This window comes from Scatophagus argus, chromosome 15 (assembly GCF_020382885.2).
Source record: "Scatophagus argus isolate fScaArg1 chromosome 15, fScaArg1.pri, whole genome shotgun sequence".
NCBI lineage: Eukaryota > Metazoa > Chordata > Actinopteri > Scatophagidae > Scatophagus > Scatophagus argus.
The window spans coordinates 20,853,976-20,877,590 of record NC_058507.1 but is presented as its reverse complement, the minus strand read 5'-3'; the positions used below and the strand labels follow the sequence as shown (position 1 = coordinate 20,877,590).

General features: G+C 39.7%; 1 protein-coding gene across 3 annotated transcripts in view; it reads right to left on the bottom strand.

Annotated features, from left to right (window-relative positions):
* gabra2a (gamma-aminobutyric acid type A receptor subunit alpha2a) overlaps window positions 1-22,313 on the bottom strand; it is a 37,267-nt gene extending 14,954 nt beyond the window's left edge. The window contains exons 1-6 of one of the 3 annotated variants that reach the window (XM_046413720.1): window positions 22,075-22,313; window positions 21,913-21,991; window positions 21,530-21,606; window positions 19,394-19,506; window positions 11,679-11,746; window positions 145-365 (exon numbers count right to left, since the gene is read on the bottom strand). In XM_046413720.1, coding sequence (XP_046269676.1) covers window positions 145-365; window positions 11,679-11,746; window positions 19,394-19,506; window positions 21,530-21,597 — 470 coding nt within the window. In that variant the 5' untranslated portion in view covers window positions 21,598-21,606; window positions 21,913-21,991; window positions 22,075-22,313. The other 2 variants (XM_046413719.1, XM_046413718.1) reach the window with 2 other exon arrangements.
* Window positions 22,314-23,615: the final 1,302 nt, after the last annotated feature.

Here is a 23,615-nt window from a genome sequence, read left to right as displayed (position 1 = left end):
CTGTAAGAATCAAAACTAACACAGAAGGAAAAATATTTTCCAAATTTGGGAATATTTAATATTTTGCTAACTAAACACCAGGGTTTCCTCTCCAGTTTGACACTGTAAAAACTATGACTTGAAAAAATTTTTAGTACCAAATACCTCATAGTGTAGAGCAAAGTTCCATCCTCCATGATCCGCAGAAGCTTGTTGGGCATTGTCATGTTGTGGGCCACAGATTTCTTGCCATTATGGAAGAAGGTATCAGGAGTCCAGATCTTACTGGCCATCAGGTTATTGAGTGGCAGGATGTTCATGGGTCCATGGAACTTCAATCGCTCATCCTTCCAACTCTGACGGAAGAAAACATCTACAGTGTACTCCTGTTAGAGAGGCAGAGCAGGGAGAGCAGTGTTAAAAAGAGCTGCCCCCCCCCCCCCCCTCAAAAAAAAAGATCCATGGATGGATATGTTCACTTGTTCACAGCAGGAGAAGCACAGGTGTAACTGATAATAATCTGTTTTGTCCACTGTCAGAGTATCACAATGCCATGCCAGCAAGTGAGCATATGAAATACCATGACTGTGCAATCTGTGCAAACAACTGAATATAACACCATAAATGCATTCAAAGGTAGTGTCTAAAACTATACACCATAATCCCATTTCTAAAGTTTTATTCTCACATATCATATACTGTACAACATGCAGCCTAAATCTAACAAACAAACAAATAAAATGAATCTAACAAATACAATATGAAATGAACCAAACCAATACATAAAATGGATGAAATAGTATATCCAGTACCCAATTCCATGTGCAATGACATCAGTATGACATATGACAAGTATGGCATGTGGACAAACTATAAATGATCAATTCTAATTTATGTGTAAAGTCATCTGCACAGTCATTGGTTCAGCTCCTGAATCGCCTGAGGGAATAAACTCCTCTTCCTTTCTGTAGAACCTCTCTGACAACAAAAGGGAGAAGAGTAGGTTGTTGGAGTAGTTGAGGTCTTTTATAATGCGCTCAGCCCTCATCCTGCACCTCCTGATATAAGGTAGACTCCCTTGGTGCTGTTCCCAAACCAAGTGGTGATGAAAGCTGTAAGGATGCTCTTTCAGTTGCCTTAAGGGGCAACCTGAAGTTTCATACAGATGTATCTGAGGTTGTCCATCCTCTCCACAAAGGCAGAGCAACATGGGCAACAGTCAAGTGTGTACAAGAAGAACAACACACTGTGTGATGTTGAAGCTTCTCCTCATGTCATGCACCGAGACAGTGACTGCATGCTCATCTCCAGTGATTCCGACCCCTGATGTAATGGCTATATGGTGCATAGATGTTGACCTCTCCGGCCAGGAGAGGTTTTTTCCTGTAGCAGTACTTCACAGATCCACAAAGGTTACACGATGCAGCTTGGTATTCATCCATGTTCCCAGATTCAAGCCCTGCGGTGTATACAAGTGTGCAGCCTTTTTCAGTTTGACGGATGGTGTGATCCACCAATGGTTTCTTCAGTTCAATTCAATTCAGCTTTATTTATAAAGCAAATATTGGAAAGGTCTTCTTATTTGGAAAGGTCCTGATGTTCACCTTAGGAAAAATATCCATCCACTAATTTCCCAATAAATCCATAAACACATTTATGTTTTCATTTGAGCTGCACCAGAATATGTCCCAGTCTGCATTACACAGATTGTCCTCTAAATGGTCAGTCGAGCTTGTGACCTCCCTCTGAACTGGGACTTCGTGTTTCAGCTGTTGTGAGCAGAAAGATGGCACCATGGTCTGATTTGTAAAAAGCATGGAGAAACTGTGCTTTGTAACCAGCTTGAACAGTGTGAAGGAGTATCCAGAGTCTGTCATCCTTGGTCCCTGGTGGGGCCTGTGTCAGCATGTTTAAGTGGCTGTGACTGAAGTGAACTCCAAGGGAAGATAGATGAGGCAGCATTTAATGGGCAGGACCTCCACATTGGGCAAACAGGAGTTTGTGAGAGATGCAGTGTTATTTACCATGAGATGTACTCCCCTCCTCTTGATTTTACGCAGTGTACTGTTCTGTCCATGTTGCTAACTGATGGCAACTCTGCTGACTAAATAGTGTGGCCTTGTGAATGGTCATTCATTTGCATGGTATAAATATAAGTGTTCCATTATTTACACAGATGAGGAGATTTAATTATTAACAGTCCCAGATCAACAGATGTATGAACAGATAGTTTATCCTTTTAATATTATGCTAAATAACATATCTTCTACCACACAGTCCCATGGATTAGTCTGTTTTCAGGTGGCCTCTGCCCACTTGTTACGTCCGTCTAAATGGACCGAACAAAACAGGTTAGGTGTGAGTTTTCAATTTACTGGCAATTATGCATAGAACACCATCTAGTCAATGAGAATGTAATTTTTTTTTAAGTTTATTCTTCTGAAATGTTTTGATTTGTGCTTAACTGCATGCCTGTGTGTAATTATGGTTCGTGGATTTGGTGCTATATCTGAGGTTCACTCATCAGTAATCCTCTTCATGAGCCTGTCGTGTTGACAACATCGTGGTCTGTTTCAGTCAACATGTGGTGTATACAACAAACAAAAATAACATGAATCCCTCTCTTCATTAACCCGGATCTGTTGAGTCCTTGGCCACAGTTGCTGCTAACAACCCATATAAATACAAAACTATAAATTGCGCCATTCATTATCTCTTTATAATCTGCCCCATTCATTCTAAGTAGTTCTTAGCAACAAAGTGTTGGAACAAATACCATAAATTACACGGATTAGTAGTAACCGAGATTTTACATATACGGTACTCTCGGTTACAATCACGAGTCCTGTGGATCTGGGTCCCGCACACTCACTGCAGTCAGCCTGATCCTACTGATCCAGATCGGTTTTGTTTCTGAACATGCAAGACGTTTTTCTAACCAGACTCCATCAGATCTCTGAGTCCCCTGATGACACGTGAGGTAGCAACCGCTGCTAGTCCATATGATTTATGCTATTTGTTGCAACAATTTCTTGTTAACAACTACTTAGAATGAATAGAGCAATTTAAAGTTTGAATTTACATTTGTCATTACTAGTAGTTGTCATTAGTAATGTTACATTATATTACATTTATTTAATACCCCTAGTAACTTTATTTATCTCAAAGACATGGCACCATACAACAATCTAACGTGTAGCTAATATCTTCTGGTGTTATGTTGGAAGCAAATATTCCATAGTACTATGCTCTGCTCCAATCCATCCATCCATTTTCTATACCGCTTATCCAGGGTCACGGGGGAGCTGGAGGCTATCCCAGCTGACTACGGGCGAGAGGCGGGGTACACCCTGGACTGGTCGCCAGTCAATCGCAGGGCCAACACACAAAGACAGACAACCACACACTCTCACACTCACACCTAGGGGCAAAAGACCGGGATTCCAATCTTGCTGGAACCATCTTGCTATGAGGCAACAGTGCTAACCATTGCACCACCGTGCGGCCCTCTGCTCCAATCTTTAGTTGGAAATGAAACACAGTTTGTTACATGATTCATGGTGATGGGGATATTGCTTGTACCCTTAATTATACTGACTGGGACTTGCGTGACCCACGAACACTTTGGCGTTGGGTTTCACCCGCAGGTTCTTGGTGATACTGACTCAAGTGACTCAAAGACTCAAGTAGATCACTATATTGAGATCTACACTGGGGATCTTGCTGGTCCACTAGTCTACCTATCTTACAGTTCAATATTTTGGTCAAGCAAGATATCAGTTATTGCCCAAATCAATCCTACATCATGCTTATTTGTGTATAGTCATGTAAATACATTTGGTTTCATTTGCCTGGGATTTTATTATATGTGATTTATGCAACTACCGCAATACAATGGAGGTGAATTTGTCACGCTCACATCTTTGTGAGTGTTGTAAATAACAATTGGAAAAAAAAATAACAAACCGTTTCTTTTCAGAAATAGCATCTCTCTTTAGACTGAAAGTGCTTTATGTACTGAAAAACTAATAACCAGAGCTATTCATATGGATAGATACCGCAAGGAATATTGTTTTTGTTTCTTTTTTACTGCTGTGATTGAAATGTTGTACATAATACAAATTGAGTAGGGTTGCCTCACTAACAATGAGTAATACCTTTTCTAGAGAGAGAATCATACGCATGTTTACAGTGGGCACATACTGTGTTTTCAAATCAGTCATGACCTGTTGTCTCCTAAGCCATAGATAGATTTTGTCACATGATTGTGGCTTGGCCAAGCAGCACCTGGCCGTGTTCAGACCTGTCTGTCAGTCTCAGATCCAGCTGTTCCCTCAGGCAAAGTGTCAGCCGTGGTTTACATCAACATCACTGAGGCCTTCAGTCCCTCCAGCCGAGTGGAAACATCTCTCCTTCATTCTATCTCTCTTAATACTTCACACTATATGTAGAGACCACATTTCCTCGTGGGAGTTCATAGCGGTGCAAGGGAGGTTCCAGCATCGTTGCCTCTGAGGACAAACCCCTATGAATTAGCCATCTTTGCTACTGTCAGAAGCTTTGATTTTGAAAGCAATAGTATTTAAATAATGGCTTCAGAAGAAGAAAGCAATCACAAGTAAACTACAAACCCAGTTCCACAACCTTAGAATGCTGTGTAAAGATATTTATTAATTCATAATGACAAGTTAAGACTCTACAATACAAAGCTAAAGCCATAAAACATCAAACTTCTTCAGCACTACCAACTGCTGTGAAGTTGGTGGCTGGCAGACTGACACAAAGTAAAAAAGTGTGCTGTGATCTAACATGTCCAATTGTTTATGGAAATGTCGTGGCCTCTGAGCTAAAGGGTAAAAGGGCCATCCAGATTGTTACCAGCACAAAGTTCAAAGCCAGCATCTGTGATGGTATGGAAGTGCATAAACGCCCATGGCATGGGTAACTTACAGATCTGTGAGGGCAGCACCACATCGATGATAAGAATCCCCACACAAAGGTGTCCTGTTCCTTCTCCTCTTAAACATGCAAAAGTTATACTTGCATTCAGTGTTAAACACCAAACCCCACTGTGTGGACCATAAGTTCTAACAAACATCAACCATGTCTAGTGTTTTCCTTCCCCATTAAACATTTGCAATGGCAATGTATTTAAGTATTATTATTAAGTATTATAGTGTTAAGTATTGTTGTATCAGCATAAAAATCACCAAATTATGTGTCAGTAAACATCAGTGTCATCAGTGGAATGTGATGCTCTGAGGAAACAGCGTATCCAGAGAGACTGTTCGACCCTGTTGGATTTAAACAGTGGTTGAACCCTAATCGGGAAAGTTATCCATTCCAGTGACAGCAGAATTCCTATAGAGTGGCTCAACGTCTGTTTATACTCACTCTAGGTCTTCTGTGTTATTTTATCATTTAGGATTCAGTTAAAAGATGGAACTTCATGGCATTTATTGACAAAAGACAAAGGTAATAGGACCAGTAAAAATAAAACAGGACAGAACAGAACAGAAACAAAGGAGACCCTATTGTGTAGCTGGACAGATTGTTAATTATTTAACATTCTATAACATCCTCATAGGTCAAGTCTCTGTGTCCTTTTGTCCGACATCAGTGTGTTGTACTCTGACTTTTAAAGGCCACACTTTTCCTCGCGTACAGTGCAAATGTCATTTGAAATAAAATCACATTCAAGCACACACCTGTTTCAGTCAGGTAAACATCAAAAAAAGGACATTTCCTGTGTTTCCTGGAAATGACCCTGCGCATCAACATCATGAAATTACAAGGAAATATCCCTGATCCATGGCTGTGACTCTAAAACTACCATCCCCGTTTAAAGGGATCCAATTATATTAACACAAGACCTATTGCTATAACCAAGAAATTACCAGGTTATTATCTCTGTAATAAGCATGGTATTAAGATTTGACCACTATCTATTTAATCGCAATCATGATCCACAATCTAAATTGCAGCTTTGAAATATCCTGTAGACTAATCACTGTTGATTTGAAATAGCACATTGATATCTCCATTTGCACCATCAAACACAATATTGTTTGAAAGATAGGATTTTTCTGGTACAAGTTACTCATCTACAATATCTATAGCTCACACTGCACACACGTTATCCAAGGAAGAGCCAAGTAAAGCAATTTGTCCAGTCAGCACAGCCATCTAGTTGGCTACATCACTCTATTGGTTTGTTCACATCACATGGATCTAAGAGGGAATACCGTGATCTCTTTTGTTGGGAAAATAGATCGTGAACAACTTGATCAAACCCCCCACCTCTGAAAATGTGTGTGGCTTTCTCTCTTTTTCAAGGAAAAAAAATATGAAAAAAATAAATAAAAACATCCTCACTTGTTGATGTTTAAATTAAAGTTCAGCTGATATAACATTTAGTCGCCCTTTTTGTAGTAATGAGTGAAGGAATAAAGAAGAGAAATATCAGAAATGCTCCTTTTTTCCCTAGCAGCTGACTAGAGTGGTGTGTCAGTGTCTGCGACTGATTGACAGCAGCTGCCGTTGCTGCACCATAGGGAATAAGAAACCAAGCAGACAAAACTGCTCTGCAGCTGACATGTCATGTACACACAGCGTGTTGTTAGTAGTACCAAAGACTAATGCTCAGTGAGACCAGAGACTCACAACAAAACAGAACATCCATCCATCCATTTTCTATACCGCTTATCCGTCAGGGTCGCGGGGGAGCTGGAGCCTATCCCAGCTGACTACGGGCGAGAGGCGGGGTTCACCCTGGACTGGTCACCAGTCAATCGCAGGGCCAACACACAAAGACAGACAACCACACACTCTCACACTCACACCTAGGGGCAATGTAGAGTAGCCAGTTAACCTAATGTGCATGTTTTTGGTATTGTGGGAGGAAGCCGGAGAACCCGGAGAAAACCCACGCAGGCACAGGGAGAACATGCAAACTCCACATAGAAGGGCCCAGACCGGGATTTGAACCTGGAACCCTCTTGCTATGAGGCGACAGTGCTAACCACTGCACCACCGTGCCACACGCAAAACAGAACATTGCAGGGAAAAGTTGTCGCCCTGTGAACTGGTGCGTCTCAGCTCAACTCAGGCCAGTTGATGGTTTCGCCTGCAACTCAGCTTGTCAAGTCACTGATATATACCTGTAAATATTCCTCCAATATCTGTTATCAAAATGTTTTTTTTTTTTTTGCTTTATGTCACTTAAGGCCATTTGAATGAAGCTTTTCTGGTGTCATGTTAGATGTGAATGTCATAGATCAAATAAACACAGGACTTTCTCCTATAGGAGACCTGTGTTTAAGCTCTGTGTAAAACCCAAAGGGAATGCTGATCTTTTTTTAACAGAAATCCATAAGTTAACTTGCATTATGATTTTAACTTACATCACATACGTAAGTTACGCGATGCACGTAATGTAAGTAAACTTACTTGAATAGTTTTTTTCCGAAACCTGATCAAGTAGCTTTGATGCCTAAGCCTAACCAAACAGCAACTGTAGGTCATGTGACTAAGACTACAAAGGAGGCAACACAGAGTCGCTGAGTCGCCAGTGACTGTTTTTCTAACCAAATCGACACTTAAGGGTACAAAAATGTGCTGCAGCCATACAGCCAGACGACAGCGCATTTTCCCCTTATAATTGTTTGTTTGCTCGTCGAGTCAATAAGCTATGGTGCAAAGCAACATTTGTTAAATTAGACAATAATTAGAGTTTGGCTCTGCTTGTGATAAAATCAGACAGCATTCCATCAAATTAATGCAAAACTCAGGAACACCATCTAAATTTCTCACGTATGGTTGGGTTTTTTTTCTCAAAAGAGAAGACAGGACAAAAAATGCATTTAATTTCAGTTAGATGTGTATTAGGTTTCTGAGGCATCTCACTGTATTTTGCTTTCACAGTATTTGTGTGAGAAGCACAGACAGGACATTATAATCCAGCAATGAGAAACCTTCACAAACAATGAGGCAGAGAGAGTAGCAGGGGGTCGTCCAATCTATCAGGGAAAGGGAAGAGGTGTGTGTGTGCGTGTGTGTGTGTGTGTGTGTGTATCAGCAGCAAGCTATCAAAGGCAGAAAAAAGATAGACACTGTGGTGGAGTGAAATTATCTGCTGCAAGTTTGATGGAGACATTGCATGAATTAAACATGAGACCATTTCTCTTTTTTCTTTCTTTTGAAGGTGCTGTCTCGATCATGACCACTTCCATCCCTCTGCCCCTCTGCTTCTGTGCCACTTAAATATTTGAGAAGGACCAGGTGGGGTGAGGAAGGGGGTTGGGTGGCTGGGATTGTGATGGGAAAAACTGAGGAAAGCTTTTAACTCAGAAAGCAGTGTGTTTGTGTGTGTGCAAGGGACACATAATGTGTATGTGCATGAGAGATGAAGCGAGTGAGGATTCTCCCAGTATATACAGTATGTCCATATACAAATTTAAAAATATCTGTTAAGCCTAGACTTTCACTCAAAAGTTTGTTTTTCTTCACGTCCGTACTGAAAGACTTAACACAATATGGCATGCCATTTGCATGATTACTGGTCTCTGGAATTATTCCTCCTGTCCACACTAGGAAAGAAGCAATCCATTAATAGCATATGCTTTTAAAGGGATCAAAATCCACAGATCATATACTGTGGGAAAAAAAAGTTCTAAAATTGACCTGTAACGAAACCCTTTAGCCTGTATTTATAGTAGCATATTAAGCGGTTACAGTATACAGTGCCTATAAAAAGTATTCACCCCATTGGATGTTATCCCATTTCATTGTTTTTATGAATGGAATCACAGTCATTATAAATTTGCTTTTTTGACAAGAATTTACAAAAACACTTTTCTGCAAAGTAATATCAACTAATTAAAAATACATAATGTAAAATAAGTGACTGCATAGATATTCACCCCCTTCAAGTCAGTATTTAGTAGATGCACTTTTGGCCGCAGTCACCACACTGAGTCTGTGTGCATAGGTCTCAATCAGGCTTGCATGTCTGGATACTTTTACTCCATTCTCCTTTGCAAAACTGCTCAAGCTCTGCCAGTTTGCACTGAAATCGGACATGAACAGCACTTTTCAAGTCCAGCCACAAATTCACTGTTGCATTGAGGTCTGGGCTGTGACTCGGCCACTCCAGACCAAAGAACCTAAGATTTAATATGAGGTTTCTTCAGCAGTGGCTTTCTCCCTTAAAGCTTTAAATGGTGAAGAATCTGGGCAACAGTTCTTGTAAGTAGGGGCTCTTCCATCTGACACCAGCACTGTAACCATGACTGGTCTAATTCTCCAGCCATGCAGGAGAGACACTCCATGGCGTGTTGGGTTTTTATTACTGAATTATGCCCTGTGTGGATGTTTTCACATCAAAGTTGATGAGCAAAGACGTACAAAGTCTTACAGGTAAAGCGTGAGGCTGTTATAGCAGTTTAATGTGGAGTTGGTGCCCTGCAGGTTAGCTGCAGCCTATTGCATGTAACTGGGTATTGAACAAAAATCATCAGTAAGAATGTTGGGTATTTATGAATACATCTATAGATATATTATCTATTGAAATATTTCTGTTTTGACTGTGTGCACCATCTGTAACCCTTAAATACATCTAAAAGTCATTCATTTGATTCACTTAAGCACTCAATTCTGTGGTATTCTGCAAACTGTTTGTAACAATGTGCTGTTGTCAAGGTGTTGAAAATAACGCACTGTTTTTGTAATCCTTTCCTTTTGAGTTTATAGGGTCACTGGAGACCCGAGGTACATGAGAGTGTTCCATTATTTATTCACGGTATGCTAGGCGCAATTTACAGCAGGAAATGTTGTGTTTTCCGCCAACAAAAATGCTGGAGACGCCACATCTGTCCATCCAGGCTCTGCACACAGTGTGTACAACCATGTTGCAATAAACACAAGTAACTGACTGTGATTTGTAATTAACTGACTAATTTGGGTTTAGTGGGTCTATGAAATGCTAAGTATCCTATGGGTATATATAACAGGCATTGATATAAGATATGTAGCACTGTTTGAAGGATAAAGAAAGTGCATTTGAGGGTTAAAGTTTGTTTGTGTTACCAGGTGCCTGGTTGTCATCCCATTAAAATGCTACATTAGAATAACTTCAGAATGGGGTTTACAATAGACAGCCTATATATGGTAATGATCATTAATATGTGTAATACGGAATGCACTGAATGTCTTAATCACAGAGCTCCGTGGCACTGGATGATACAATCTGAATTTTAATAACACAGACTGAACCTTACCATATCACTCTCCTGGTTGGAGTGGCTGGGTTTCCATTAGCAACAGGACAAGCAGTGCTGACAGGTCTCTGTCTGGAAGATTTTATCAACTGGATGTCTGCAATTACACCTGAACTGGCCCAGCAAGTCAACCCTGAGATTTTATGTAGGACCATGTCGGCTTACAGCCAGATTTCTTCAGAAGCGCTGGACAAAATTCTTGTTTTTGGCTTTGTTTTTTGCAATGACTTGGGTTTAAACTGAGACTGCAATTGCACTGCAGTGACAAATAACAAGATGTTTACACAGTGTTCTATGTTTTAACACGGTACATTGTGACCACATGGTAACTGTGGGGAAATCATGTATATTTACTGATAATGATCTTTGTGGTAACATTGTTTGAACGAGTTAGCAAAAGAAAAATTCACATATGTTCAAAGTCCACAGCAAATTCACGATTATGCAGCTATTAGACTTTAAGACACAGTACCCATCCATCCATCCATTTTCTATACCGCTTATCCGTCAGGGTCGCGGGGGAGCTGGAGCCTATCCCAGCTGACTACGGGCGAGAGGCGGGGTTCACCCTGGACTGGTCGCCAGTCAATCGCAGGGCCAACACACAAAGACAGACAACCACGCACTCTCACACTCACACCTAGGGGCAATTTAGAGCAGCCAATTAACCTACCCACAGGGAGAACATGCAAACTCCACACAGAAGGGCCCAGACCGGGATTCGAACCTGGAACCCTCTTGCTATGATGCAACAGTGCTAACCACTGCACCACCGTGCCACCGGACACAGTACCCACTTATGGATAAAAATGTTGGTATTGGTGTAAAAGGCACGATAGGAATGGTCATAAAAATCAAGAGGAATCATTATCTGAGAATCATGAATATTTATTTCAACTTTAATATGAACTGTCAGACTTACCACATAATACATTAATATTTACATTAAAATAGATCAAATATAGTATATATTAAATATGATATAGACGCTTATATGTGAAAATCGTCTTGGTTTTCCAGCCCATAATATTACTGTTTTTTGTTCAGTCTCATCACCTATAGTATCATTTTCAGCAGCAGCAAAAAAAAAGGCTCTGATTAACCACAGCACCACGATTGCACCAGTGACACTGGCAGTACAATTGGTAGTTCTGCAGTGTCACCTGCTGTCAGTGAACCTGAGCCACTCACATATTAAAGACTGTCAGGTTGTCAAGTTTCCTGCTCGCACCCAAAGCAAAAATCCTACAAGCCTTTTGAAAACCAAGTGATATGTGTTTGAAACTTCACATTTACTTTGACTGTTTGAAGTGTGCTGTTGAGGCTTTGAACACCACTAAAGCCATTTTCATTTCACACTCTGTATGTGTTGTCTTGTGACCTGAGAAGATGATACACCACGAGGTGAGGTGTGAGACTTACCATATCTGTGTCAGACACCGGACCAAAACTGGTCACGTAGATGTCAGTCTTCACTTCTGTTACTCGGTCTGAGAAGACAGAGAATGAAATTCACTGTAGAAAATTCAAACAGAACAAAAAAAAAAAAAAAGAAAAAACACACACACACACATCTGTTTGGAACACCAAGCAGTTAGCTGCAATTGCATCCCTCCAAGTCTCATATTGGCATTATACTCTTAAAGGGATTGATGCACTTGCAATAAATAAACAGATAAATAAAAGAATGGTCAAAATTTAATTAACAGAGGCTGACTTTGAGTGTCTAATGTAAGTCAAGCTCCACAAACCCTGGATCCTCCATTTAACATATGCAGCTCAATAGGATATTTAATGAAACCCAAACTGGTGAACACCCACAGCTTTGGAACTCCACATCTGCACTCTGTTCTTAACAACCTCCTCTTAATTCCTAGTCTCCAAGCCCAGGCTGACATAACCCGTATCACATTAAAGGGAGTACTTTCTCAGATTTGACAAAACTGATGATGATGAAGATGCACACTATTAATTCCTAATAATGTCATTTAAACCTGCATTCAATGTTTTTGGTTTTTTTTTGGTTACTTTAGCACAGTGCAAACAAGCTGTGAGTACAACAATGACATACTGTCACCAAGCTATCAAGCTGATATGGTAAACATGTTAGCAAACTGTTCCTTAATTATGCATCCGACAGACACAAAACAAAATTAGCATTAACATGGTGTCATTTTCACCCAATGTTCTTTCTCTTTTAGCTCTGTTTTTGTGTCTGTACCAAATACAGTTTGTGGTGGCTAAATGCTCCACTGTGTTTATGTTTCTAGTCTTCTACTCTTACTTTGGTGCTGGGCAGGTTGTATGGGTATTCTCTGGGTTCCACAGATCTGAGACCTGATACAGCACCCAACATAAAACATAGTATAATTGGCCAGGATATGGTTTGGTTTTACTGCCACAATCTTCTGGTCTGTGTTTCAATTTATCTAAAATCTGACTAGACTAAATGAATCAGAGAATGCTCAATATCAGCTCCGGAAATGAAGCAACTGTAAATCACCTTGATACTGTCATGAACTGGCCTCCTTTGGCCTCTGAGACTGTGTTGAGCCCTGATTCAGACACAAGGTAGGCACAGGCACAAATCAGCTAACAGGGCCACAAGCTGCACGGCTAACTGTGGCAACTAGCTAATGGAAACTAGCAGCCATAGCGACTGGGTAGTTGCAACAAAGTGTTTAGTAAGCAGCAGTTACTCTGATGATATGCTGCCCACTATTTGTTTAAAGTGACTTTTGACAGGTGGCCAATTCTTACATATTGTACCATTAAAAACCCATATACAAAGAAAAAAATTGCACTTTGTGCTTTTTTTCATCAGTGAATGTGTGATAAGATAGTTGAAGATAGATGAGAACCTGCAGGGTGGAAGATAATAACTGATCCCCCCACTTCATCATGTCTATGACTTTCTACTTACTGTCACTGAGGTAGAAATGCAGAACAAGCAGCCACATTTCATCTTGTGTGGCGAGACTGTTGGGCCGTCAAACATAAATTAAGCTTTGGATGATTCCTGAGTATGCAGGCTTATACAGCAGCAACGTTGCAGTAATATGTCTGTCTCACACTGTGGTGCTGAAGGTGGAACTGATATCATTTACTTGAAATCTCCCACAAAAAAGATGAACTCCAGAAGGATAAAGATTTTTTTTTCTTTTGAATGGCTCCTAAATGTCAGAGCTCCACATTCAGCACAACCCAGTATTCCACCAAGTGAAGATCACCACATTTATTAAACACACACCTACATGATACTTAATCTAGGAACAAGTCTTAAAATGGTTGATACCTTCACACCCACACAACTTCCCACCAGCAAACACACATTAATTTGATCTTGACAGTCAGAAAGAAACACGGGCTGGATGACTATTTAGAGAGACAACACACTTAATGGAAGGTACTAAAATCCACAAGGAAAAAGAAGACAGAAAAAATACATTTCAGGAAGGGTAAAGAAACAAGAACTACAAGGAATGGAGCTTCACGTTCAGTAGATTAGTTGTGTGTGGAGGTCATTTTACAGTCACATGTTCCATATACCCTCCAATCAGGTATGATTGGACAAACTGCTTGTTGCCTGCTCTCAGCATTTTTCCCATCTTTCTTGCCTCATCTTGTATTAGCATTCAGTTAAATGTTAATTTTGAATGTTTTTTAAATGTGTTCATGATCAAAAAAATGTTTAAAAAAAAAGAAATCTATTATATATTGTGTATATTTTTACTGCCATTTAAAGAAAAGCTCTGCCCATGTTGTTCTTCTCCCTTGCAAGCCGGGTCCTGCTCAAGGTTTCTTCCTGTTAAAAGGGAGTTCTTCCTTGCCACTGTCTGCTTGCTCTGGGGTTCAGGCTCTGGGTTTCTGTAAAGCATCTGGAGACAATTTTGATTGTATAAGGAGCTATATAAATAAATTGAATTGAACTGAATTGCCTTTGTAGCAAGAGAAACTCTTGTTCTATCTTACTTTTTCTTTGTTCTAGGTTATTGTGACACCTTCTACGGGCATGCATCAGACTACTGTGTAGGATCAATCATGGCTGCTGTTCATCTTGGCCTTTAATTTTGAATATTTTTCATCACATTCTCATCACAGTAAATGATATGTGTTTGAAAAGACACAGGAAGATTGATATAAACATTTTAAAGTTATTCTCTGTGAACTTCCCATGTATGTCTGTAAAATGATTTCACCTGTTTCTAAAATTTATCTTGATCAACAAGACAAATAATCCTTAATGTGCACAGAATTGCTTGGCAACTCTGCACTGTATCCTAGGTTTGGACAAAGACAGACTTAATTTGATACGCAGCCTTCATATCAGTCATTCAAACACGGTGTTGAGTAACTACTTCAATAGATACTTGTTACATTACCTACTGAGAAAAGTAACTCTTCAGAGTACTTTTGAGTTACCAAAAATGAAAATTCCTTTGCAATTTAGTTTCAGCTGTTTATTTATTAGACTACATACAAGAAGAAGGTACGTAGCCTAATAGATAAGTAAAATTAACTCTCAAAATATATTCTTACAACCGCTTTCCTTATTAAACAGAAAAATACAACCATTCACACTCTGAAGTCAAGTTTCTTTCTTTCAGAAACAAAAGTCACCAAAACCATCTTGGTTAGTCTTTGCATTGTTCCAAAAATCATCTCTGGTTTGATTGAAAAAAAAAAAAAATTCCTAATTGGCAAGTACCTTTGGATGGTTCCTATAAAACATGGTGGACATGGTCAAAGTCTTCTAATTAGCTGGTAGCAAATGAAATGTATATCTATCACCGTTTTCAAAACTGTTTCTTACATTAAAAAATATATATGTTGCACAATATATTGTTACATTTAAAACTCTGTGATACCTACATTTTTATGAGCCTCAAAAATTCATTATCTGCCAGATTTCACATTTTAGAATTCACATTTTAGATTTTAACTGTATTTCCAGTATTGGGCAAACTCCTTGGAAAGTGTATTATCTAAGCTACAATTTACTCAGATATACAGGCAAAACATGTTAAGTTCATCTGTTTTGTAGACAATAAACTGTGCTCTCTGCCTTTTTGTTCCACATAAATAGCCAATAACTACAGCAGCAAAACAATGTTTTGTGTGTGCACGTGTGTGATCCCAACTCCCTCGGCTCAATTACTCTCTGTCATATTTCCATCAAATAAACCTAAACTCAAGTGTCTGTACTCCCTTGCAGCAGAGACATTGGCGAGTGATGTCACTATCATCCAGAGGTGTTTCTGTCAGCTGCACACACACATCTGTGTATGGTGGTGGTGTCACTCTCTGACCCTTGGCATTTCTATTTGACATCTCAGAGATGAGCTTTGGAAATGCTTGGGAAAAATTAAGCTTGTGTGGATGCCACCACACTAATCAGTCATCAGTAAAAGGGCTAAGCTGCTGAAAAGCTATTTGCTTCAATAAACACAAACTCTACCACCACATTACTCAGCTAGTTCTAGCACTGTTACTGCCTAAATTTGTGTATTTCAATATAAAAAATACTTGCTGTATTTTTATGAACTGTAGATATTTTAATGAGATGCTTTTCAGTTTTACTAGTGAGAGTGCACTTTGAAACATCTTAAATTATATTTGAAATATCAAAATTAATTGATTCTTCTATACTGCAGATCATCTAAAGGCCCATGGCAGAGCTGATGCAATTACAAAAGCTCTCTTTCCACAGGTTATTAATCCTTGATCATTTCAACACACACCACAGCACTGACATTTACATCGGCTACATGCAACACAGTAGCCCCATTACTCTGATGACTTATTAAGGTTTAGCCATTCCAGTGAGATAACACGCTGACATGGTCTCTCAGCAGAAATAGACCCATTCAAGGAATTACAACAGCTACACTTCATTGCTCTTTCCAGTGTGTATCATGGAAAGTCTTCTCTGATAGCAAACTGGGTCTTTTTCCAATAGTTTTTATGGAATACTGCTGCCAAAGAACATAAAGCCTCATCATCAAATTCCACATGCTTCAAACACAAAGCTGAATACACCCATGTACTGCATTACATTCATGTTGACATTCCCCAATGGATGGCTCAAAATTCATCTCAGAGAACCCTGTATGATGAATGGTTATAAAAGAATGTGTATATGCAAGAATTCACCACATCACATTAGCAATGACACACGGATGAGAACTCCAAGTAAATGTAAAAAATAACCCCCTTGTCAAGCTGAGGGAACAAAAAGGCTACCGTACTCATGTCTTAACATGCACCATGTATCAAATGAAAAATTCTCTAATGACTTCTATTGTGTATCCAGCAGCTCCAGCTGTTTTGTTTGTTGCCAATGGCTTTGATGTCACATCCAACTAAAAGAGACTAGCCAAGCCCAATGAGCTTGACCAAAGCAGCGTCCATGTCACAATGATCTACCAACCATAGCAAATGTGCCAGTCTTAATGTAAGTGTTAAGGTGTGTGCAGTAAATTTGTGCTGCCTCTTTGTACATATATGGTAAATACTACATATGTTAGTCAAAGTAAATGGCTTGTTTTTAGAATCCTGTGTTCATGTGAAGGCTCACAAGATCCCAGCATAAACTACAAGGCAAACCCAAACACGGACCAATATCTAATTTGAACTCAGTACACATTAGAGGTGAGGACCCTTCTACACAAAGTACAACATCTGTCAGTGAGGTGGAGAAAGAGGTGCAGCAGGTCACACTGCTAACTATGAACCAACGGGTGCATAGAGTGGACGGTGAGAATCCAATAGATACTCTCACAGCATACACTGGGAAGATCATCGGTCTTTTATCAGGAGTCAGTCGACGTGGGGAGGAACATCAACGAGGATAACACAACTGACATCAGAGACAATACGTGAACAGAGACAGAGGTTACCACCTGTCCCCATGCATAGCTACTGGTTATCATGTGATGGCAGCTCCAACTGAGTAAACTGCATCTGAAGGCTGTGAGTCGCAACTCAAGGCTTCCCTTACAAGCTGACATGGCAAACAGCTGTTTAAATACAATATAACATTATCTTTAATCAGTGTTCTGTTTCTGGCCTCCTGGCAACTATACGTCAAAAATCCAAGTTATTTTAGTTCTGTTTTTTAAGGGTAGGAATGGGTGATGAGCACTGGTCATTTGTTTTCAGTGTCTCGTGCCTTATGGATCGATCCAGCCAACGTGACATCGCTCCTGAAAGCTTCGTGTCTCTATAACAACAACATGCCACTTGCTGCCTTTGCTCCTGAACAAACAAGACACATAATTCACACAGAGGTCCTTGTCAGTGACAGGAAAGCAGTCTTATTTTGCTGCTGTTTTTCTTGAGAGGAAAACGTCAAAGATTCTGAAATACATCTTAGCGGAAGGAAAGTAAGTGTTCAAAGCTGTAAATCAAAACTTGGCTCAATAGCACTGCAGAATGCCAGCATATATTTAATGTTTGCCTAAGACTCAGCCAGCGCCTAATGGCTGTCTTCTAATATTGTAAATTACATTTTGCTCCAAAATGTCAGAACAGCCATTTGGGAAAACCATCTCCTTTCCCAAAATGTCTTATGGTGTGACATTCAAAATAAAAGCCTTTTATGAAGGCTTGTTGCTATTTTCGAGATACATCAATTATGTTTTAGAAATGTGTCTTCAAATATTAAGATTTTGTTCTTAAGTGACTCTAGGGAGGAGAATTAAAATTACGTCAGTGAATTCTTTTTACACGCGGCAGGATGCCACCGCTGTACAACTACGCAAACCTACAATCTCATGTACACTCCTTTCACATTAATGATGATGCCATTCCAAGCATCTGTGGGACCCTGAGAAGAACTTGAGCCCTGACTCACAACACAGTTGATATTAGAAAAGGGCTCGACTAACTCTTTTTGGCCTTGACCGTGTTCATAGGTTCAACTTTATTAAGTTATTTTTTTAAGTTGATCATACACAATATATAGTATTAATTTTACACATACTTCCTGTGAGCTTCATCTTTATATCATATTTAAAGACCTCTCATGGAGTCCCAAGCCCAAGGCTGAGAAACTCCTGACGCGTATTGTAATGCAATAATGCTTATGTAGGGCCCCCTGGTGACCAAATGCCCCCAATCAGCCACTTTACTGGCTTATGCCTCAGGCCAGCTGTGTATCATTCCTGTTTATCATAATTAATGTGACTGCACTGCTTTTCATAACCAATAGAGCAATGGTTTGACAAAGATATACACACCAGGATAAGATCATATAGCTGTTTATTTCACCTAGAAATGCATTTAAATTCAAGGTTTACGTTATTCAAAGCAAAATGTGAGTCATACAAACTGAAAGAGACACTGTCTCTTCGCTTTTCATTCGCAACTTGAAATTCTGAAATTTCACAGATTTGTTCATATTAAATCTAGGTGTTGTAGACAGAATATAAGTGTGACTGCTGCTGTGCAGACTATTTCTCACCTTTGTTTGATTTAGTCAGACTTTTTTTTTGTCTAATGAGACACAGGAAGGATTTATGTTGACAAGCAAATGTGTACCAACCATACAGCCTACTGTACATTCTCAAAAGGTCTCCATAGCCCTTTATATACTTTAAGGTATACCTATAAAATATAATGCAGTCTAATACAACAGTTCTGCCATTAATACTATATTCTATACATTCTTTAGTGCCTCAGAGGTCAGTTTTGGGCCCAGTTTTATTTTCTTTATAGATGCTTCCCATGTGTAAATGGGTCTACAACCTATTATGAATTCAAGAAAACTCTCACTTCCCTTGCTTCTGGGTTGTATTTGAAGTGATGTTGGAATCAAGAATTTAACAAGTCATCAACATTGTTTTGAAAATGTTAATACATTCATGACAGTCAGTTGTACATATCACCGTGAGTTACTACTCAGTCCTGCTGAGCTTGTGAAAACAGTTGTAGACAGCCCTCGAGAGGAGCTTGTCAGTGATGTGGTCAGGGTTACATCAGCTTGGAGTTACGGAGCTTGAAAAATGTGGGTATTTACCAGATTTGAATCTGTCTCTTGAGTGTCCTCCAACATTACAAAAGTGGAGTCACATGTCACTGGGGGACTCCTTCACTGGCGCACACACACAAGCATGTGTGTAGTCTTCCTTTCTTACCTCCCAGCCCAGGTCTCAGTCTGTTGTCATATCCATCCAGCAGACTGTCCAAAATCTTGGTGAAGGTTGTGATGTCTTTGGAGTTACGTGTTGAATTGGAATCTGCTTTTGACCTAAATAAAAGGCAAACTTGTGATTATGGAATGTAGAGAAGGAAAAATGCAAAGTCTACATCAGCTATAAAAATAGACATAAGTACTACTAACTGTGGGTGATGATAGGCCTACATCTTGGTAAGCTCCACCTACAATATTAAATCCATTTTATCCAGGATTGTTTCATGCGAAACCTCGAAGAAAACATATGCTTTGGCACTGCATTGATGCTATGTCAAATGATGCTCCACATTTTAAATGTTAGGCAATGTACTTTGCATTGAAATCTAAAGCCTACAGTACAAGACTGCTGCATAGTTCTGCTAGCTAAATTGGTGAGCATTTACTTTATATTATAGTTGCTGTTTGAAATCACCTCTTTATTGAGTCTAATTTGCAACCCAAGTACCAACCCAAAGCGCTTCTGTCAACAGTTAATCAACCAACTTTCTTCAAAACCATCATGCCAGAAACATCCTGAACACAGCAAAATAATGAGGAAATAAGAAGATACAGACAGAGGGAAAGGTCTCCACACACACATACACAGCCACACACTTATAGGTGATGACTGAGGGGAATTATTTCTGCGTGACCCTATACATTTATTCATTTATTTTAAGGGAATTCCTGCATGTCGTGTCTTCAACACATAGGTGTGTTATTCATCTCTGTTTATTCATTCATTCATTGTCTTAGACCAAAAAGTCCACTATTTCTTGTTTTCAGCAGCACTGTGTTGATCTGCCCTACACTTCTGTGCAGTGTCTCCAGCTAAGGCTTGCCAGATAGTGTGTGTTTCATTTACTAACCAAATACACAAAGATATGTTTTTACTGAATGAAACATGCGATTAACACAAAATATTTTTACAAACCTGTCCACAGTCAACCAGTACATTAATGGATGTCTGTGAGTTTGATCAGGGTGATAAATGCATTCAGGCTTAGCATTATTTCCCTGATGTTGATCTGTGCGTGACAAAAACTCAACTTCTGTGTGTAAACAGATCTACTACCTATTGTGATTTCAAGCAAACTCTCTATCATCTCCGGTGATTCGTCATCACCATTGCAGTAGAGTTAAAAGACATGCATGTTGACCATGCCAGACAGGTATTATAAAAAGATGCTATGGCTGCATTACAGAAAATGTAGCAGTCATCCACACTGGAGACTAAATGTCAACACATCTCTGCATTGATTTTAATTCATTCATTTTTAAAATCTATCTCTCATAAGCTTTATAGAGTTTTTATAATCAATCACTGAAATACATTTTCATGTTTGAGAACTGATTCTGCCTTTAAGTAGGAATAAGTGCCATAGTAAACCTGAATGTAATAATTCAGTTACTAAACAAGCTAAAGCTTTACATGGTGGATGAATTTTAAAGATTTTTTAAATATACTGAAAGAGTTTTAGGAGACATAGATGAGCCAGGATGATGTCTAAAATCTAATTATATGTTTTTCTTTCCAATTTGCAGTGTAATTATAGTAATAGTACATGGATACATTTAGGGTTAGGGTTAAATTAATTTTGAGAAACCCTTTGCCTGTTTCTCGACTTTTTCTGTCACCGCGATGTGCAATAAGAACATCAATTGCCAATTCCTTAAGTTGAGACTTATCTAAATTAATATTTATGCTTGGTCTATTATCGAAATGCCGAACTTATCAGAAGGCCATAACAACTCTAAAGAACCCGCACATAAAGCTGAACTAGGTGTGACATTTTTCTGATATGCAAATGATGTATTAATTGTTACATTTTTCAACGAGGTCCGTTCCGCTTTCTAGGTGGGGATGAACTGAGGACGCATAGTCGGTAAGTAATTAAAATCTTACATTAACGGGCTGTATTAACATCGTAAATAGTGTACTTAGTGGCCAATTACTCTTTCTGAACAACCTTCCGTTAAACCGCCTCTAGGTGGAAAACCAGAAAGCCGTGTACGCTGCCCGTGCGCGCGTCGAGTCCTGCTGGTAGTATTTTCTCAGTTAATACATAAATACACACATCACCAACATGAAACTTACCGAGTGTGCCACAGTACGATCAAAGAGACCAACACAGACATGGAATATGAGCTCCATCGTCCTCTCATCGCTGAATCCTGCGAACAAAACGGAAAACGCTTTCGGTGCGCGCAATTACATGGTGGAGCGGCACAAAGCACCGTACAGCTGTTGCAGTTAAACGGATCCCACACAAATAGCTTCATAAAGACAGACATTACACCGGTTTGGTATCCTCACACTGGAATTCTGTTCAGTTCAGTTAAGCCAGTACTCCACAGCCCAACTCACTCCCCACACTAACAACACCAACACTAATTGAACAATGAGCTTTCTCCAACAGCTTTTGTTTTGCACAACGCGTCCGGTTAAGTGGAATTTGGCGAGCGATGCATGCAGCTTACCTAAACGCGACAGGTGTCTGACTGGGTAGTAACACAGTGGAGATGAAAAAGCCTTCTGGCAGGAAATGAGAGTGGTAACCTAAAGAGATGAGTACGGTTACTGTCCGTCCATTCTGTCAGCTCCTCCGACAGGGAGTCCCCAGAGCTCACCCAGACACTAACCTGAGAGCAAACTGTACAGAGGAGCACGGCGCGCTGATGGCTAAATACTGAGGCGGAGTAGTCAGCCTGTAGGGAAGAGTTCGTTTCCTTGTAATGAGGTGTTCTTTAGTGCGTACGACTGCCCGCGATGGGCATCAACCGCGCAAGTGGCACAAAGAGCGTGCGAATGACATGAATGGATGTTAATAGCTGTTATACTACTTAAAGTAATTCATTTCAGTTAATGTAAAAAAAAGGGGGGGGATGACATAAAGCTTGGCAAAAATTGAACTTTAGTGATAAATAGGACTGGAAGTGGAACAAATTCTCAGTGCAGTTTGACCCAAGTCTGCATCAGCAAAGTCAAACAGCTACTACACAATAAGATGATCAAGAGGCATCTTATGTTATTTCTTCCAGAGGTTGCCACAGCAAAGTGCATTTAGCACAGCTCAGGTGCTTTAAAACTGAAGCCCCCATGTCCCCTCTGAAAATGTATGTCAACCTAAACTAAAAGTGTCCCTCAGTGACCCTGATCTCACAGTATATTTCTATAAACACACGTTTTGTGATTACTAGGAAAAATGTTGCCTTAACCCAACAAGCAACTTCATGTTGACCTCCCGCGGTTCTCAATTTGCTGTGGTGATGTAAGATGTATTTCTCTGGGGTGTGTCAGCACATCTTGACATGTCTGCAAATACAGGTGCCACAGGGGACGCTTTGGCCCATATCCATCAGGGACACTGGGAGCAGAAAAATAATAGCAAAAAGTAAAATGCATTCATTCAAACAAATATTATGTTTGGCAAAAATAGAAATACCTGTTAAGAAAGTAAAGCAAACATTTTTTGTTAGCATAAATCATATGAAATGAAAAGCAGAATACATACTAACAGGCTTTTGGCACGATAGCTTTGATGTTGTGATAAAACAGAGCGTTAAGAGGTTACCTGAGTGGACCTTGAACGTCCACCGTTCGTCTGCTTTCAGACTAGAATTGTTTTTAACGTGGGAGCCAAAGGACAACAATCACAAATAGAACAAAGTGTTACTGTTATTCCCATAATGAAATCCTGACTTGTGTGAACACTTTGAGAAAGAAAAAAAAACAGCAGGAGATGAACTGCAGAGGCACCAGGACCCGAAAGGTCGTAAATGTCTCAAGCAATAGTCCCTGATGGCAGCAACTCTCACAAACAAAAAAGAAACTACTTACTGTTCAAAAACACACAGTGAACCACCTTTGAGTGTGCAGGAATCTCTTGCGGGGGAGGTGAAGACGCCATAAAGATGCCCCAAGATCTGATGCTAACATATGTCAGGAGATGGCTGCAAGAAAAAAAAAACAAAAAAACAAAAACGTGCCTATTAAATCAAAATAATGTATCTGCAAAAGGTCAAGTGCTCAAGTATTTAGAAAACCAGCTGTCTTCAAGGGAACAGCCTTGTATCTTTGGCATTTCAATAATCCAGGGTTATAAGCTTTTATAAATAGTCATATATGCTTCCAAATAAGCAGGACTTAAAGCTGAAAGCCTTGCTAGATGGTAGTAGAAGAT